At 40.4% G+C, this 20186-nt stretch overlaps 2 protein-coding genes across 3 annotated transcripts; one reads left to right on the top strand and one right to left on the bottom strand.

The window, feature by feature from the left end:
• Nucleotides 1-103: 103 nt before the first annotated feature.
• Nucleotides 104-9943, bottom strand: LOC123698454 (uncharacterized protein PB18E9.04c-like). Of its 2 annotated transcripts, XM_045645082.1 has the most exons (8): nucleotides 9767-9943; nucleotides 8753-9679; nucleotides 8169-8270; nucleotides 7584-7655; nucleotides 6597-6703; nucleotides 5859-5914; nucleotides 4089-4176; nucleotides 104-1927 (listed from the first exon to the last, which is right to left on the bottom strand). In XM_045645082.1, the coding sequence occupies exons 1-8, from the start codon at nucleotides 9851-9853 to the stop codon at nucleotides 505-507; spliced, it is 2862 nt and encodes a 953-aa protein (XP_045501038.1). In that variant the 5' UTR covers nucleotides 9854-9943; the 3' UTR covers nucleotides 104-504. The 2 variants fall into 2 exon arrangements, with proteins under 2 accessions (XP_045501038.1, XP_045501039.1); XM_045645083.1 differs by lacking the exon at nucleotides 7584-7655.
• Nucleotides 9944-15636: 5693 nt separating this feature from the next.
• LOC123698713 lies at nucleotides 15637-17374 on the top strand. The gene is made up of 2 exons (XM_045645464.1): nucleotides 15637-17152; nucleotides 17268-17374. Exons 1-2 carry the CDS (start codon nucleotides 15637-15639, stop codon nucleotides 17372-17374), a joined length of 1623 nt encoding a protein of 540 aa, XP_045501420.1.
• The last annotated feature ends 2812 nt before the right edge of the window (nucleotides 17375-20186 follow it).

Here is a 20186-nt window from a genome sequence, read left to right as displayed (position 1 = left end):
CTATCCATTGATGAAAACAGAAAAAAATGGGTATATAATTAATCCCGTTTTTGAATTTATCGCGATACGAAGTTGTTACTCGAAATAAATAAATAAAAAAATATGTTTGGATTCATAATATATATTTTATATTACAATTATTATACCTATACATTTTAAAAATGTAAACTTTATTCTAATTTAATTATTAAAGCAGTCTCTGTCAATTGTACAGTACACTATAGACATATACGTTCTCGCAGGCACAACACATAACTATCTAAGAATACAGTTCATGTTAATGATAGTCAGTGAAAACCCTACTTGTGCTTTAGGCTCTTCTTTCACGAATGAATGGTCATACGCTGTTTAAAATCCCATATTAGCGTCATTGAAATAAAACCCGTCCATGGGATTGACTGGACCTAGGAAGACGAAATCATTCGAGCCCAAAAGCACATTGTCGGGTTGGGGTAATTGCTAGGAATCCGGAAGAACGTCCGTATCGATCATGTTCTCCAAATCTCAACTGTCCTGCCAATAATTATAATTTCCCGGCGGAGGCGGAACTGGCATCGGAGGCCCATTCGGGGGCGGAACACCCGGGCCGTAGGGGGAGCCCTGCGGCGAGCCATATCTGGGCCTGAACCACGGTCTACTCGTGTATTGATACTGATTTCCCGCATATGCTGCTAGATTCTGCCCTGTCGCGTTCGGATAAGGATTCTGATTGGGCGGATAAGCCACGTTAGGCATGCTCGGCGCTGGATAATTCTGATTCGGAATCGGCGTAGACGACGGTGAGAAGTTAGTTTGCGTCGTATTCTGCGATATCGGCGTGTTTCCCGTACCATATGAAGGATTAATAGTCTGTGCTGTCGATCCATTCGCCGGGTAGCTAGGTGGTTGGTTAGTCGTTTGGTTTCCATTATAATTTTGACTCTGGGTCGTCCCGTTGGCCGTGTACGTCTGTTGCTGTCCAGTCGGGTTTGTTGATGTAAATGACGCCGTTGGTGTCGTATTTCCTTCAGACGTAAAAGTTTGTTGACTCTGACTTTGAATTGACGACCCATATCCAGAATCTTGAGACGATGATGAAATATAGTTCGTTTGATTGTTTGTCGCGATCGTAGAATCTGTGGTATCGGTGGAAGTAGTCTGTCCATTGCCGTTGCTGGGAGCCGGAGTGGTTTGTTCTTGCGTCGGTGGTATCGTGTATTGAACGTTGGGGTTCGATGGTGGCATAGTAATGGCACCCGAATTAGCTTGCATTATGTACTGCGGTGGTAGACCTGGATACTGCGATGTGGGAGTCATAAACGAGTTCTGAGGAAGTATTTGTTGCATCGGTGGCGGTTGTGACACCGGAATGTTTTGATTAGCAGCCAATGGCGAAGCGGGTGGCGGGGCAGCTTGTACTATGGGTATAGTTCCCGACAAGTTGGCGTTTGTTAACTGCTGTCCAGCGAGTGCAGCATTTAATTGCTGTGCTGAGAGTTGATTGAGATTGATGCCTGCTGGCATGAAGTGGGAATTCGGAGGTAGATTCATGGGCATAAGGGGCATGTTGTATTGTACACCTCCGGGCATTCCAAGTTGGTTCGGTTGCACCACTGTCACGTTTTGTCCCGGTTGTAGAACTTGCTGGCCAATAAGGCCAGGTGGTAATGCGTTTTGAAGATTAAGATGCTGTTGGTTTGTAGGTATCATGTACACTTGACTATTCGGCTGGCCAAGTACTGTAGGCATTTGATTAACATTTATTGGGTTCTGTAGTACAGTCATTCCCTGCGGAACGGTTATCATTTGAACGTTTTGAGCGGTAGTCTGTAGTTTATTGGTGGTTAAATCTTGCTTCTGCCCATCTTTGCTTGTTTGTATTTGTATAGAATTTCTGTCTATCTGCTTTATGTACATCCCATCGTGTGTTATTCCCGACGCTGATACGCTATGAAAGAAAAATATAAATTTAAAAAAAAAATGTTACTTTATAGAAATAATTTAGTTTATCAGAACATTCTTCAAGTCATTCTAAATGTTATGTTTGAATAGGGAGACAATTTTTATGATTTACAATAATTGGCCGTAGATAACCAAAAAGGATCCAACCCACAAAATGTTACTTTTGAGTTATTGAAGTTTGAAGTTTAACCTGTGTTTGTTCATATAAAGACTTGCTTGTGTTAATTGCTTCTTAAGGAAAAGTGTGTGTGTCAATGTATATTTTATTCTTACAAACAAATTTTATTGAATTTAGTTTTATTTCTTGAAATATTCAGCTAAATGTGTGTTAGGATCCTTTTTGATAAAACCTATTTTCAATTATGATAAGTGAATTTTCATTTCGCAAAAACGATTCAAAGTAGCTAATTGCTACTAAGATCCTTATTTTTTTTTAATTTCATAAATAAAACAACTAACTTTCAATTTTTATTTTCATTATTTTATTTATATAAAACATATTAATTCTATCCGATTTACTATTCTTCTTCGTGTGCGAAGTCCGGTTCATCGCCATATCTACATCGTCATGAAGTCTTGGATTGCCCCCTTGGATTGATTTATAGAAATCCAGGCAGTATTTAGATAAATAGTCAAAGATTGACTCCAAATCGTCTAATTGGGCTTTTCTTTAACATTTGGCCATAGTCATTGAAAATCATTATCAGATACCTCCGAAGATTTACCTTTCGAGCCCGCCAATACATAGAACTTTTGCATCGACTAAACTGATCTGTCGAGCTGTATTCTCCTCTTGAATTAAACATGACTAAACTGTTTAGTCGATGGAGGTGCGCATACAATCGATTTTAGTCTTAATAATTTATATCCCCAACAAACCTTACAGTCTTCTATAGGCAATTCTTGAATGAAGGTAATAAAGATCACATGAGCGCGTGATCGATAGTTGTGCGAGTAATTTTTTTTTGTTACTTCGACATATTCGTCAGCTTCGTAAATTTTTTCAGGTATTTTCAAAGTGCTTCTATTTTAGAAAAATCGGTATAAAAAGGCAACGATGTGTGACCCGATCAAGTTACTTGGAGTGTGAACTTAATAAATGCCTAACGCCTCAAGCTTTAAATACATAATATTCAGTCTATCCAAATGTTCTGAATCGTTTTTGTTATTAAACCAGTATACATTTCTACAAAATTCAGTTTAACAAAAGAGATCCATGCTTTCTGAATCTTTTTAGTGATTTATCTATTGCATCATAATATCATAAAAATTAAATATCTAAAAGGATCCACATGCTTTGGATTTTTTTAAACATTTTAGTTTTGTGTTAGTTTCTTAGACTGAGCGTTTTACAATATGATCCAAGAAGAATGGATCGTTTTTACGAAACTAAAATATGGCTTCTCCATACATGTGGGTTGGTACCCAGTGTCAATTTAACGTCAAAATATTCATATTTTACTTGGATTGTTTTTGCTAATCGAAAATATAGACCTAGACGAGCAGTTTGGTATATTTAACTCATTTTCGGTCATGTTGTGGGTTGGATCCTTTTTGCTTATCTACGGCCAATTATAGTGTGAAACCTATTTTTTAGTTGAAAAGAACTAGCCAACTTATCTATACATATAATAAATCTGTAGAAGGGTCAATTCTGTACATTAAATATATTGAAAAAATAAATAGCAGGGGGTGTTACTGGATCGATACCAAACCCAAATATGTGATTAAAAAAATTTTTGTCTGTCTGTCTGTCTGTCTGTCTGTATGTGAAGACATCACGTGAAAACTGCCGGTTCGATTTCGATGAAACTTGGTATGATTATACTTTATTATCCTGGGCGTAAAATAGGATACTTTTTATCCTGGAAAAATACGTAGAAAAAAAATTAATCTTAATTTTTCAGTTTTATCCATAGAGGTTGTTCTGTAGAACCGCGAACCGCGAAACACGTTGCGTATTATTATAGGCCTAGCCGTATTTGGGTCCAATACATATTTATAAGATGTCATTGTCAGAGTTACTCAAAATGGGGAAATAAACCATCCACGCGAAGACCGACATCCACGCGGACGGAGTCGCGGGCGGAAGCTAGTTGTAAATATATTTCTTTTAATTATTATACAAATATGAAAAAACTACTCACTTTGTTTGCTGACCGGAAGACACATGAATGATGGTTCCATGAGCCGGATTGATCTTCATCCCCATGCTGACCACAGTGTTGTCTTTAGCTAATTATAGAAAATACAGCATTAAATTTTTACATTTACAGAGTAATAAATAACATTTAAATCTACGCATAGCTCAAGGTGTTTCGTCGTCGAAGAGCGCTGGATAACTTGTGTAAAAGAAAATAACTTGTAAAAATTATAAAGAACACTGCTTCTCGGCTTCGGACAATATTTGATTGTACTGCAGGCATACAGGCTACCTATGAAGGTTCAGGCAATAATCCCAGATGCTATTTTGAAAAAGGAATATTAAAAAGCTCCAATACTATTGAAACAGCAATGTTCTGGAAAAAATCTCTAGCTCTCCGGAACGCACACAGGCTTTAACGCAGAGATGCTATTTGTTGTATCTCATCGCCTGTCGTAACTCGTGAGTCGCGCCGAATAAAGCTAAAGCAAAGTATAGTTCCTTAAAGAAGAGCTTATCCAATGTAATACTGAGTTATTATCTGTATTGTTTAAGCTGGACGATGCCACATGCCAAAACATGTTGTAGAGCCATGTGATTTTTTCGGTACAGCTAAAATTTTAAAGAAGCAAAAGTAAAAAAATGTAAAACAGTAACTAGGTACATGCATATCTAAAAAGAAAGATTTAAGGATAATTCTATAATGCAAACGAGAGTGATTTAATATGAAAAATAATGACGCACATTGCCAATTGCTGAAAAATGTTTACGCAATTAAACGCCAATATGCAAATTATAAATTACGCATAATTTTAGCACTAGTGCGAAAATTTTCAAATAAGTATATTATGTACTTCTATTGCTCGACGTTTTTCCAATTTAGTTGCATTTATAGATGACTGCTGATATGTATACAACAAATTAAGAAAATGCAGATGAAAGCGCTGAAACAGAAATATACTTATGTTGAAAAAACTATAGCAAAAAAAGAAGAGCTATAACAATAATGTGCATGTAGGAATACAGGAAATTCACGTCAAATGTGTGGTTCTTCTAGTAAATAATAAATTTAGATTGCATTTAGCATACATGCAATAGTTTTCCCACGTGACGCCAATTCTACTTAAGATGATGCCACAAGCGTAACAGAAAAGTTCTGAAAAGGGGCAAAATTTAATTCTGAACAGAAGCTTCGATGTGGTATCATTCTTAGATAGGTGTTTTTGCAGCTGGTCACCCTTTTCCGTTCCTGTACCTGTTTTTACTTACAAGTATATAGAAAAAAAAACTTATAATATTATGTAGATGCTGAGCTATAAATCAATTATACCTGATAACAAGAATTGATGCTGTAGGTAAATATTTTCCTGAAAATACACTGTGATAAAAAAGATCTAATGCGCAGCTCAATGTTGTCAATGGGTTTCTCCTCCTTTGGCTGGAAATATCTCCTTCTATCGCGTGGCTAAATAAATGGGAATAATATTAAAACAATAAATGCAAAAGATATAGAAGTAAGAAAAAATTACGAAGCAGGATTCCTATTAAAAACTATTAAGTATAAATCTACAACAAAAACACATAAAAATTATACTGGCAATTATTATAATAACATGAAAAATGCCCGAGATGAGTTCAAGGATTATTTATGGTATATATCCATTTTTAGCTGGATTTCTCCAATATTCTAGATATTTTTAGAGCTGTAAATAACATTGAGATTTAATCCAATAACAAATCTCGGTAATACATTTCGCAGAAATCTTCAATGTACCTGCAACTGGAGTCCAGGAGCGCGAATCTCGAGAGTTCTTGTCCTGGCTATGCGACCTGTGCCATCATATGAAACAATATACACACATACGTTTAGACACCATTTAAAACATTTAGAGGCAAAAATGTAATTAAATCCTACCCATATTATAAATGCGAAAGTTTGTTTGTTTGTTTGTTCACCCTTCACGCAAAAACTGCTGAACCGATTTTCATGAAATTGGCACACACATAGAGGGTGACTTAGATTAATACATAGGATAGTTTTTATCCAGAAAGTTCCACGGGAACGGGAACTATGCGGCTTTTCTTTTGACTACGCGGGCGAAGCTGCGGGTGAAAAGCCAGTAATAATTATTAATATAATAGTAATGTTACTGCTGACAAATCAGATATTGAAATATTATAAAAAAAAACTTATTTTGTTGAACTCCAGGCTTCCGTAGAATCTCGTAAAAATCTTCTTCGTAACAGAGAGGCCAAATGAGCGAGATAATTTGAAAAAATTCTAACCTGTGATAAGGATATTTCATATCTACCCTCATAAAACTATGTATACAGAACCATGCATTTTCTGCACATATTTTTTTTTTAGTTGATGATTTATCCATGCACCCGTTGCTTTTGCTGTTATGTTATTTACAAATTTTGCTCTGAAGTGGCAATATTTGTCGATGTAGCTTCGTAAACTTCTGAAAGAAAATAAATTAGTTTTCAATAGAAATGAGATAGAACTCACCCAGCAGGAGCAATAGGTCGCAATTGTAACTGACTCGGCGTTCCATCAGACAATCTTTTTTGACCGCGCGACTCTTGTGATATATTCTTTGTATTTGTTGACGATGTCTGAAAATTGACAATTTTTTAATTAAAATAGGAGAAAGTAAATTATTTATTGTGATTACATTTAATCTACAGAACCCAAAATACCAGCTAGGTGAGAAATTAAAGGCATGAGAGATAGTTATTAGCGGGATTGGTCATAATTTCTGAGGTGTCCAAAGGGTCAATATTAATAAAAATAATATGGGCTTTTCAAAAATGACCCTGATCTTTATCTTTATCTTCATCCTAGAAGGATCTTGGCTGCATAAATAAGTATCATCCCTACTATTATTATAAATGCGAAGATATGTCTGTTTCTTTCCATTTTGATTTCGGTCGCGACGGTGTGATTTTTTGATATGATTTTTTTTCTTGTAGATAACTAGGGGGCTAGACTACTTTTTACTGCGATGAAATTTCTAATTTCCATGGGAAGTACTTATAATGCGCTTTAAAATTACTGGGCAATTAATAAAGCCGATAAACGACGCTCTATTGTCTTTTATTTTCTTTTGTTATAAAAAATGCTATAATTATGTAGGTATGACAAATGTTGATTTTCTTTGACCACACGAACGAAGGCGCGGGAAATAGCTAGTAGGTAATGAATACGCTTTACTTTGTGTTGTTAACTGGAATAATTCATAAATCTTTTGTCTCTCTATTCCAATAAGTTAACAATTGCTTTGACAATATCATTTAAATAAACATTTAGTATTATAATAATTTTACATAATATAAGAAGTATTTAGTTATGAACAAATGATTTCTGGAGAGAAATTTAAATTTAACAAGGACAGCATAGATTTGCAAACAATTAACAAAAGAAGTAAGCAAAAGATAAATAAAATTAGTATGTGGAAATGCTAATGTAGGTAGAATACATATTGCATTTGCTCACTGATATAATTTGCGGCGACGAGGCTTGGCCGGTCGATATTATGTTAATAAGAGGAGCACTGCTTGCTATGGGCTGTTGAGAAAATTCATAATCATTACATAAATCGATATTTTTGAAGTGAAACTGCTTTAGGCGCGTTGAGAGTAAAATTTCAAAGTCGCGTTATGGCACTTCTCTTCATGGAAAAACGCGACGATTTTAGGATCTTTGAATCTTGCTAAAGAAGTTTCACTTCTCGTCACGTGTGCTCTGCACACACGCTGTTTTTTATATTACAAATGTTACAAAAATTACATGTATATGATACAGCATAAATATTCTTTCCCAACAACAAAATTTATATATTGAAATAAACAACTGCAATATAGTTTTAACATACAACATATTATTACCATAATGCAATTTTTGATTAAATGTTGTAAATCCTATGGTAAATAATTTTACAGTACTATACTGATACAAAAGACTTTTTAAGAGTCAAATTTAATAAAAAAAAAAATATTTTCGCAAAATTTTTACCCAAATACATTATTTTAAATAAAGAAAAGTGCAAAATAATTGTATTTTGTATAAAAGTGAACAAACCTTTTGGTTTAGCTGCATTATAGTCCCAGTTGCTTGTAATTGCTGCAACTGAGCTGCCGATAGCGGCAAGGTTGTTTGTTGGAAACTATTTGCCGGGGCAATCTGGAAATCATTTTTAAATTATTAACACAGGAATAGTTTTTATGTTCTTATGTAAAAGTGGTTTGGATGTTGTTAGTGTGGAATGCAGGCATTCTAATAATATAAAAATAATACAGTCATAGTAAGTATTATAAAAAAGAAGGTATAGTAACTGTCTACCTATATTTTCATACTAGCTTCCGCCCGCGACTCCGTCCGCGCGGAAAAATTTGATGTGATGCCTTCACATACAGACAGACAGACAGACAGACAGACAGACGGACAGACAGACAGACAGACAAAAAATTTTTTTAATCAAATATTTGGGTTTGGTATCGATCCAGGAACACCCCCTGCTATTTATTTTTTCAATATTTTCAATGTACAGAATTGACCCTTCTACAGATTTATTATATGTATAGATTTATCACACAGATTATATTATGAACGAAAAAAAGAGATTTCTTAAAATGGAATGTCAAAATTTGAGAAAAAATACTTACAGAAACAAATTGCTGGGGCTGCAAATTAGTCAGACCTGTTTGATTTCCCGTCAGATCTTGTAATTGCTGATATGGGATTATCATAGTCTGCGACCCAGGCACAGTCCATTGCATGTCTGTGCCCTGGATGTGGTACCGGATGTCCTTATCACCCTTATCAGTACTATACAGGATCTTCTGAGAAGAGCTAGTGCTCTGAGCGGCACACACAACTGGCGTGGCTGTAGCCGAGCAGACTGTAGTGTCCGCTCCTGTGAATGTAGCCTGTGGGAATGTTAACCCATTTGGCAGTATCATTGACATAGACGACGGCACCCCACTGAGCCGCAGCTGGGTTACATTCACCGGTTGCATATTGGATATATCCACAATCTGCGTGGGACCAAAATTGTGCTGTTGTAAGGCACCTAATGATTGTGCCAAAGGTAGCGATGTAAAGTTTGTGTTCGAAACTTGAACTCCTGGCTGAACAATAGGTATTAGCTGGCCATTTTCCTGGTTAAGCACATATTGCTGTTGAGGGAGTAACTGTAACACTGTAGGCGGTCGGACTGTCATCAATGGTGTCGACGGAGCGACGCTCACCACGGGCGGGATGACTGAAGGGTTCGACGATGTGTTCAATGTAGACGTCGACGAAAGAGCCACAGTTACAATAGGCGGGGGTATCGGCGGCGGCGCCGTAGTCGTGGTTAACGCTGGGGGAGGGACGTTGAGTGCAGGCGGCGGGCCCCCGGCCTGCGCGGCGCTCCACTGAGCCAGCTCAGCTCGGATCGTCTCTATGAGATTCTGCGCTAAAGAGCGAGCAGCTGCCAATGCCTCTGAACGCGTATGTTGCAATGCGAGATGTAATGGTTCGAATTTGTCACTTTTTAACACAGCAGACACGCCTGTTTCTGAACGAATATATTCGAGATTTGTTCCATTCTACAAAAAAATATTTCATTAGATATGTATTCATCGATTTAACGTATTATTGTACAAAGTAAGTCAGAATATGGACTATCAACTTACTGGCCCGAGAATACGGGATTTAATATCGAACGCGGCTGGCGCGTTGTCTAGGCCTATATAAACTTTATCTATAAGACCTCCAGACATTGTTTCCGAAAGTATTGTGTAAAATTTCTAATTTATTTACTAGCTTTCGAGAAATGCATCTTTTTAATCAAAATGTTTTGACATATAGACCCGTAGAGAGTAGAGACAAAGATCAAAGACTATAGATATTAGATATAGATAGTTTAAATAGAGAATAGGATAGGTGTCAACTGTCAGCTCCAAAGACGATAGACCAGCACTGCCATTCATAAAATAAAATTGAATTACTATATTTCCTGTGTATATTTCACACTTCACTATTAATTCATTCATGATTTTAACCTTTTAACCACAATTTTAACCATTTTCAAACTCAAACTCAAACATTTATTTATTCAATTAGACTTCTTCGAGAAGCACTTTTGAAACGTCAATACATATTTTTATCATTTACCACCGATTCGGAAAGCAGTATCTATGGAGAAGAATCGGCAAGAAACTCCATAGTTGCTCTTTTAAATCATTTCAGTATTACAATTTAATTTTACAAAATATGTAAGTAACCGTACGTATATATTATCATAATATGCCAAAGAACTGTCCTGCGGTTCTCACGCGACAACCCTCCATGGGTTTTTATCTTCCATATATTCCTTAATGCTGTAATAGGCTCTCTGAACTAAGACGTTTTTTACATAATTCTTAAATTTAGCACTACTAAACTCTTTAATACTATGAGGAATTTTGTTGTAAAAAAGTATACCTTGACCCATAAATGAATTTTTAACTTTAGCTAACCGGTAAAATGGCATTTCAATTTTATTTCTGTTCCTTGTGCCATAACAGTGTCTATCTCCTACTCTTGTGTGTAAGTCTGCGTTTTTGTGTACATATAAAATATTATTAAATATATACTGTGATGGTACAGTGAGGATACCAGTATTCTTAAAGAGATCTCTTAGTGAGTCCCTAGCACGTAAATTATATATAGAGCGTATGGCTCTTTTCTGTAATATAAATATAGTTTCAATATCTGCAGCCCTGCCCCATAGAAGAATTCCATAGGACATAATGCTATGAAAGTAGCTAAAATAAACCAATCTAGCCGTGTCTACATCGGTGAGATGCCTTATTCTTCGAACTGCATATGCAGCTGAACTAAGCTTAGCAGCGGTGGCGGCAACATGGGCCCCCCATTGTAACTTCTCATCTAGTGTCAATCCAAGAAAAACAGTAGAATCCACAGGGTATAATACCTCCCCGTTTAAAATAATATCCCTTTTTACCTTTTTTACATTTGGAAGGATAAATTCTACACAATTTGTTTTTTTTGCATTTAATAATAAATTATTAGCAGTGAACCAATTGGATATGCGTAAAAGAGCAGAGTTTACTTCGTCAACGTTTGAGTCATGTCTATCCACATTAAATATTAATGAGGTATCATCTGCAAACAGTACTATTTCACACATATCCTGCAAATAATAAGGTAGGTCATTAATATATACTAAGAACAAAAACGGTCCTAAGATAGATCCCTGCGGAACACCTATGTTAATCGGCGCACCGCGAGATTTCTCTCCATTAACAACAACGGTTTGTACCCTGTTCTGAAGATATGAAGCTATGAGGTCCTGAGATAAACCTTTAATACCATAAAAATTTAGTTTCCGTAATAGAGTGGTATGTTCTACACAGTCAAAAGCCTTAGAAAGGTCACAGAATATCCCTAAAGCATTCTTTGAATTTTCCCATGCTTTATATATATGTGACAAAAGAGCTATTCCAGCATCAGTAGTAGAGCGCCCCTTTGTGAAACCAAACTGTTTGGCGTGCAGTAAACCATTTGATACAAAATGACTACATAATTGGTTTAAAATTAATTTCTCGAAGACTTTGCTCAAAGTTGGTAAAATGGAAATTGGCCTATAGTTATTACAGTCTTCCTGGTCACCACTTTTAAATAAAGGAATTACTTTACTTAACTTTAATAAATCAGGGAATATACCACAGTCACAACATTGATTAAATATAAACGCTAAGTGGTTGGCAATGTTTTCTATAATATTATTTACTAAATTTACAGACATTCCCCAGAGATCACATGTTTTTTTTAAGTTTAATGTTTTAAAAGTTTTAACAATTTCCTCTGCAGTCACATGTCGCAATTCAAATAATACATTACACTCAGCAACATGGTCCCTCAAGTAGGACTCCGCAAGCGCTGATGACGAATTTAATTTTTCGGTAATACTAACAGGGACACTACTAAAAAAATCTTCAAAAGCAAGCGCAACATCAGCACTTTTGTCAATGACCCTACCAGCATTAACAAGTTTTATGGTACTATTTGATTGGCTTTTGCCCATTTCACCATTAATAATTGACCAAACCGTTTTAACTTTGTTATCAGAGTTGCGTATTTTATCTCTGACATACAAGCACTTGGCAGTGAAACAAACTTTTTTAAAAGTTTTTGAATAATTTCTAACATAACTAAGAAATGACATGTCTTTGTTATATTGCTTCATGCCATATAACTCATATAAAACATTCCTGCATCTGTGTATACTAGGTGTTGCCCATTGGCTAAATGGTAAATCCTTGGTAATACTTAAAGATTTAACTTTAAAGATTTTTTCAAACTCATTATGAATTAAATTAAAAAGATTTGTAAACATTTCACAAGGATTATTATGAAAGGATTGATCATTCAGGCCAGGCAAATTATTATTAATATTATCTCTAAATTTATGAATGCCTTTTTTAGTTATAGGCCTAACATTAATTCTTTTAAATGTAGGTATGCAATCCCATTCAAAAACTACTTTCTGGCCACAGTGATCCGAAGTCAGTGTATTGAGAATATTTTTTTCTAAAAAGTTACAATCACAGTAAACATTATCAATACAAGTTGCAGAACTAGGTGTAATTCGTGTGGGTTCATCAAAAAGTTTATGTAAATTAAATGATTGAAATAAATTAACTATTCGTGTTGCCGTTTGTGTGTGTGAAAGTAAATCAATATTAAAGTCTCCACATACTATAACCTTCTTTTCACTTCTGCTCAAACGCTTTAATATTTCTTCCATGACTGTCTCAAACATATTATAGTCACTGGAAGGAGGCCTATAAACGCAAACAATAATGTAACGCTCAAGTTCAACACAGGACAGTTCAATGGTGCGTTCTACAGATAGACTAACAATGTCAGTTCGTTCTTTGCATTTTACACTATTGTGTACAAAAATAAGAGAACCTCCATGAATAGCATGTTTCCTAAAGTATATACTTTTTAACTCATAATTATCAACATTTATTAACAACTGACATTGTTTAAGCCAATGTTCAGTTACACAAAAAACTTTAATACTATAATGATTTAAGAATAATTCTATTTCTAATAATTTGCTAGCCAAGCCTTGAATATTTTGATGTACAATGGAAAAAGGCTGCTTAGCTGTTGTCTTACATACTAGTTTAAATCTAGCTTAGGGCTAAATTTTCTGTCAACACTTAACCTAGGTTGGTGTATATAGTTACTACTACATAAAATTATAGTAGATCGATGGTCTGATACAGAACATGTACCAGACTGGTTAATAATTTTATATGCTATTAACATAGCAAGTTCTTTCTTATATCTAAATGGCAGATACACTGTATTCTTTGTCATACAAAAAGATTTTATACAGGAATTTAAGTCAAAATATATAAATGCATCACTATGATGATTTGTTAAATTATACAATTTCAAGTTATTATTATAGATAAACCTATATTGATTTTGTGTCAAACCAGGCAAATACGGTAATGTACACAACATAAATTTACATTTTGTCTCACCACTAATTTTTAACATTTTTTGAAATCCTATATCAATGTCATGTTTTTTTAAATTAAAACTATCTCCGTATAATATAATAACAATACTATTTTCATTAAAACTAAAATTATCTAATGAATTCATGATATATGTAAATGAACTATTAGGAGTGCAAAAATTAGTAACTTTATGCCCTAAGTTGTTAAGCAAAGCGCCAAAACCCTGACCTATATTATCTGACAACACAATAATTTCCTGCATGGAAAGATGTTTTGTTTTACTAGATGAAAGTGTTGCCGTTGGTTGAATACTATGTATGTTAGTGCAGTCAATGGTCTTATGGGGCGACGGTTGCTCATTGTCACTTATGGAACACTTACATACATAGTTATTGGTCAGAGACTCGAAGCGTTCCATATTTTCATTGCTTAACTTTAATATATAATCTGCCTCTTTTATGTGTTCATTAATTTGTAACTGGGCAGCAGAATATTTTTGGTTGAGGTCATATAATGTATCATTTAATGAGTCTTTTAAATGAATGAGAGAATTTAACGTGCATTACATGATTACATACGTGCTCACTTGTTTTTATTGTATTTTAATTAATGCAAACATTTCTCAACATTATTAAATGTATTGTAATCGAATAACACTTATAAAAACCAGTGCAAACTTCTATGGAATTTTGGGTCGAAAATGACCTTGATCGTTAGGTCTCCGTTAGGTCCTATAAGGTCCCACAATTTTTTCGTTAGGTCCCCTTTAGTGTTTTTTTTAATATTTTTTTTTTTAATTTTAGGTATAAAAAAGTTACACTTTAGCACCCCATCCATAGCAAAATTGGCGAATTTTATCAAAATCGTATTCTTTACCGTTAGGTCCGTAGAGGCCCATCCTTGAAATTGTTAAATTATTTATGTTATTAAAATCTATATATATAAAAGAAAGTCGTGTTAGTTACTCCACTTATAACTCAAGAACGGCTGAACCGATTTAGCTGAAAATTGGCAGGGAGGTAGTTTAGAGCCAGGAGAAGGATATAGGATACTAAATACGTACCACGGGCGAAGCCGGGGCGGACCACTAGTTATAAAATAATTGAAACCTGCGCATGCGCCTTAGAGCATTAAGGCATGCGCACATCATACATAAACAGTGCGAAATTTAAATTGGTATCGTTTCATTTATTAAATTAAATCAATAAATAAATCTATACTAGTCACGTCTGGTTCGAAAGATGAAACTGGCTTTTTATTTCGAAAATTTAATGGCAACACTTGACAGTTAACTGTCATTAAAACCTTTTTTTTTTCAAGGTCATTTTCGCCCCAAAATTCCATAGATGGGGTGCTAAGTTTGCACTGGTCTTATAAAAATCCATCAGGTGGCGCCTTATTTTGATTTTTGAATCTTGTTGAATCATGAACACAGATCGTGATCATGAATGACCGGAATGAGTGAATGTAACCCATATTGGACCAATAATAATATTATTACAGGCACTATGGGCTCTACAGGGCAATGCACAGGGTAATGGGTATACATAAATTTTATTATTACCAATAATTATGGATGATAAAAGGATGGATACATAGATTTTTGCAATTTAACGTTGAGGCTTGAGCGCTATGAAATAACAATATTGAATATTAGTTTTATAAAAATTCTACCAGATGTCGTTAAAGAAATTTTTGAATACTGTTAAACGCGCTATTAAAGTGTATTTGCAAAATATTAAGTTTGATGAATGAATTTTTTTCCACGAAAGATCATGTTAGTGTATCATGAGTGCAGCACGACGGGTCAATTTTGTTTTTCAGGAATTCGTTGGTTGTTTGTTCTTGGTCGTTTGGTCTCGTTCTCAGCGTTCTGCTCGCTGATCAAAAAATAATTAATTAATTGATTATTAAAATCAATTAATTGATTGAATTTTGATAATTCATAAATAACTTGTTTATTTCTGAGTTGTTAAATTTTTATTGCGGCCAGATGTAAATAAATACATCCTACAATCATGCCGCCACCGAGCGTGCCGCCGCTGCCGCAGCGACGCGCGACTCGACCGCGCGCACTGGGCCGCAGGGTCTATAGTCGGTCGGTTGCCGCACTTGAAATGGGCCTGGACGCCATTGCCGCTTCCGGCCAGGCCGCAATTGTGGCCCGCTCAACAGCAACTGGCCGGCGTCCTGTGTTGGTGTCGGAACCTCAGTCAGGAGCCGGCGATGAATCATTCCTGGCGAGTCCACTGACGTTATCGCCGGCCCAATCCACTGAATCCGTATCCTCAATTACTCGCTCACTCACACCGAGTCGTCAACAGGCCCTGGCTAGCGCCGCCACACTAACGCCGGGCACTTTGAAGCGCGCCGCACAGGCACCACTGCCACGTACTCCGCGCTTCCCAGCCCCCTTACCGGGTATTCCTGTGGGACGCTTTCCCTCCCCTCCCCATAGAGTAGGAGAGAAAACTCTCACAGCGTCCCCGCCTCCTCCTCTGAACATGCCGACGATGTCATCGGGCTCTCCTATGGAGATCGGGACAACCGGCCCGACATACGCGAGCATGGCCGCGTCCCAAAAATCCCCAGCGCTCTCACCCTCCACCTGCTCCGCCGCCGTTGCGCCCGCCGCGACTAACACTAATATTAATACGACTGCGACCGTCACTGCAGCCTCCGCTTCCCCCTCTGCTGCTACCGGCACTGCAAGCGCCGCGCCACCTACCAAACAGCCCAACCGCTACCCCCCTCTTATAGTGGAGACACTGCCCGACTGGCCGACTCACTTTAGGGAGCTAAAAAAGGTCCTCGGGCACACTCCTAACGGACGTCCATTTGGCAAGGGTGTCCGTTTTATACCAAAGACAGACCAGGAGTTCCGACTCATCCAGCACTATCTTACACAGCTGGAGAGCAACACCGGAATCTCTTGGTTCTGCTACTCGCTGCCCGCTGAAAGAAGCGTAAAAGTAGCAATCCGCGGCCTGCCGGCTAACACAGAACCGGCACTAGTAGAGACAGAGCTGCGAGAGCTCGGGTTCATCCCAGAGCACGTGCGCGCAATCCCCGCTCGTCCAGGTAGGCCGGGCTGTTTGATGTTCGCGCAATTGCAGCGGACCCCGGATCTAGTCCCAGGCATTTATGAGGTGAGCGAACTGCTCTGTATGCCTGGGATCACTATTGAGGCCTGGCGCGGCAGAAAGGGGCCTGCGCAATGCCATCGCTGCCAGCAATTTAGACACTCCTCCCAAAACTGCCACCGGCCAATAGCCTGTGTGCGGTGCGGTGAGAACCACCCGGCGAAGGAGTGTCAACGTCCGCGCGAGGAACCACCAACGTGCGCCAACTGTGGCGGCGCCCACACGGCTAATAATGCGAACTGTCCCATCTTCCGCAAGGAGACGCGCAACCGCCGAGCAGGCACCGTCGCACGCACCGCCGCAAATGCCCGTGCGCCCGCAACAGAGGCCGATGCACCTGGCTCGCTCATGGCTGCCGCCAACCAGCCAGGGCCGACGGGAAAGCGCCGCCGTAAACGTGGCAAACGCACACAAAAGCGGCCACCCGCTGCACAGCCTTCCGTGCCACTTACTGCAGCGCCAATCACTGCATTGCCTAGTGTACCGCCTGCAGTATCCACCTCTAGGCCACGCTCTGCGCCGCCTGCCGCGCCGCAACCTACCCAGCGTAGCAAAACGTCCAAACCCACCGTGGTCGCCGCCCCCGTACGGGGGACGAAGGCGAAGCGAGTGATGCCAATGGACCCCCGATTAACCAAAGTAATCAGTACCCTTAACCAGGTGCTGATAGCCATCCAAGAGCAGCGTGACCCAGTACCGCTGATCTTGGGCTGTATCGCGGAGCTTTGCGCCTCTTATGGCTGAGCTCCGTATCGCTTTTTGGAATGCCGACGGGCTCTCAGCTCAAAAAGCCCGTCTCTTCAAAACATTGCTCTCCCAGCGTCAGGTGGACATCGGCCTGGTTAACGAGACACACCTCAGACCAGCAGACAAGTTGAAGGTTTCCGGATACTATGTCTACCGGGAGGACCACACCTCGCCGATCGGGACTGCTTACAGGGGATTAGCAGTCCTGGTCCGTCGGAAACTCATCCACCAACTGCTGCCAGTACCTCAGTTGCAGTCGTCGTACGCCCTCGGCGTAGAAATATGCATAGACCGCCAGCCCATCCGTGTGTTCGCCTTTTACAAGCCGCCACAAAATCGACTGGCAGTGGCTGATGTCCGAACCTTGCTGGACTCGCCACTGCCCACGATCCTCGCTGGCGACTTCAACGCGAAACACACGGCGTGGAATTCCAACACCGTGAGCCCGGATGGTAGACGCCTACTGGACGATGCAGACCGCCACGGTTACGAAGTGCTAGGACCAGAGGTCCCAACGCACTACCCGTACTGTGCAGCCCACACTCCGGACGTCATCGACATAGCAGTAGCCCGCGGCCTCGTTGCCGCACCGTCACTTGACGTCCTGGATGACCACCTCATCTCCGACCACCAAGCTGTCCTCCTGACACTGACAATGACTCCATTGACGACATCGCTGCCTTCTCCGAAACATTGCCAGGACTGGAGAATCTTCGCCGAACACATGGCTGAACACTCTCCGTCCTTCAGAGTCGAGAGCCCTGCAGACGTCGACCGACTCGCCACGGACTTTAGTGCAGTCTTGTCCAATGCGCTTCGCGAGTCCAGACTCGACGCTGCATCCACTCGGAAGAAACCCCAGCTCCCTGCCTACATACTAGTGATGTTAGAGGAGAAGAGGAAGCTGCGTAGACTATGGCAAAACCTGCGATGCCCAGCCATGAAGACGCGGCTGAACGCCCTGGCAGCCAAGATATCTGACGCACTGGAAACGGTAGCAGTCGAATCTTGGCACACTGCCATCGAGCGAGCCGGCGATGACTGGTCCGGCATGCACCGCCTTTGCCGCCAGCTCTCCAGGAAGCCCTCTCCGATTAGACCCCTCATGGCCGGTGACGGAACCCCACGTTACCGCGCCGAGGATCGAGCGGAGATCTTCGCAGACTTCCTGGAGAAGCAGTTTACGCCTAATCCAACTGTTAATGTGCAGCACGTAGAGACCATCAAGCGACATGTGATGGACTACTTAGAATTGCCAATACCGCCGACAGAAGATCCCGTCGTGTTCTCCCCTGGTCGAGTCCAAAGGATGATTCGTCGAACTAAACTGCGCAAAGCCCCCGGTCCCGACCGGGTCACCAACGAAGCGCTGCGTCACCTACCCCCGCGAGCCATCGCGACGCTGACGCGGCTCTTCAATGGAATCCTCCGTACCGGGCACTTTCCATCCCCGTGGAAGCTCGGCCGAGTCATCCTGATTCCCAAGCAAGGCAAGAACATCATGCTGCCTGAGAGCTATCGCCCCATCACACTTCTGTCCTCGACCTCGAAAGTCTTCGAGAAACTACTGTTGCTGCACATTACGCCCCACCTTCAGCCACGCGACGAACAGTTCGGCTTCCGCGCCGAACACTCCACCACTTTACAAGTGACGAGAGTACTGCACCACCTCGCTACCGCCTACAACAAGCGAGAACAATCAGTCGCAGTATTTCTCGATATGGAGAAGGCGTTCGATCGCGTCTGGCACACCGGACTCGTCTACAAGCTGTCCACGTCTACTACTCCGCGTCGAATAGTTAAGACCGTGGCCACCTTCCTGCAAGACAGGCGTTTTCAAGTGGCGGTTGAAGACGCTTTGTCCACAGAGCGCCCCATCCGAGCCGGTGTGCCCCAGGGAAGCTGCCTGTCGCCCGTCTGCTATAGCAGATACACGGACGACATTCCAGTCGCTGGCGGAGCTATTTTAGCGTTGTATGCCGACGACGCCGCGTTTATCACCACCTCGCTGAACGCCAAGCACGCATCGGTAAAGATGCAGCGAGCAATGGATGCGCTTCCCTCATGGCTGGAGGACTGGAGACTCAAGGTCAACGTGGGTAAAACTCAGGCGATTTCCATCGGGCGGGCGCGCATTCTGCCGCCCCCGGTGTCACTCATGGGCGAGAGCGTCGAATGGTCACCGACGGCCAAGTACCTTGGTGTGACCATTGACAAGACGCTCTCGATGCGGCCCCATGTGAAGAACGTAGTTGCCCAGACGCGCGCCGTGCGGAACATACTCCGCCCCATGCTAGCGTCTCACCTGCCTCTCCGTACGAAGCTGTGCATCTACAAGGCGTACGTTCGCACGCGACTCACCTATGCGGCCCCAGCGTGGTTTGCGCTAACCAAAGAGACAGACCGCAAGTCGCTGCGAGCGCAGCAGTCGCTAGCGCTCCGCACCATCTCCGGAGCACCACGCTTCGTACGGAATCAGGTCATCTCCAGGGACCTGCGCATGGAGAGCCTGGACGACTTCGTTCGTCGCCTGAGTTCCTCTATGTTCGCGCGCGCCGACGGAGCGCGATCCCAGCATTTGCAGGGCATCGCGCCATACCATCGGAGACCGCCGGACACAAGAGGCCTACCACGTGACCTAGTCTCCTAGGACACGACCGCTTCCTCGCCGCTGGCTG

Source organism: Colias croceus, chromosome 16 (genome assembly GCF_905220415.1).
Source record: "Colias croceus chromosome 16, ilColCroc2.1".
Lineage (NCBI taxonomy): Eukaryota > Metazoa > Arthropoda > Insecta > Lepidoptera > Pieridae > Colias > Colias croceus.
The sequence above is the reverse complement of the archived record's forward strand: the minus strand, read 5'-3'. Positions and strand labels throughout refer to the sequence as shown.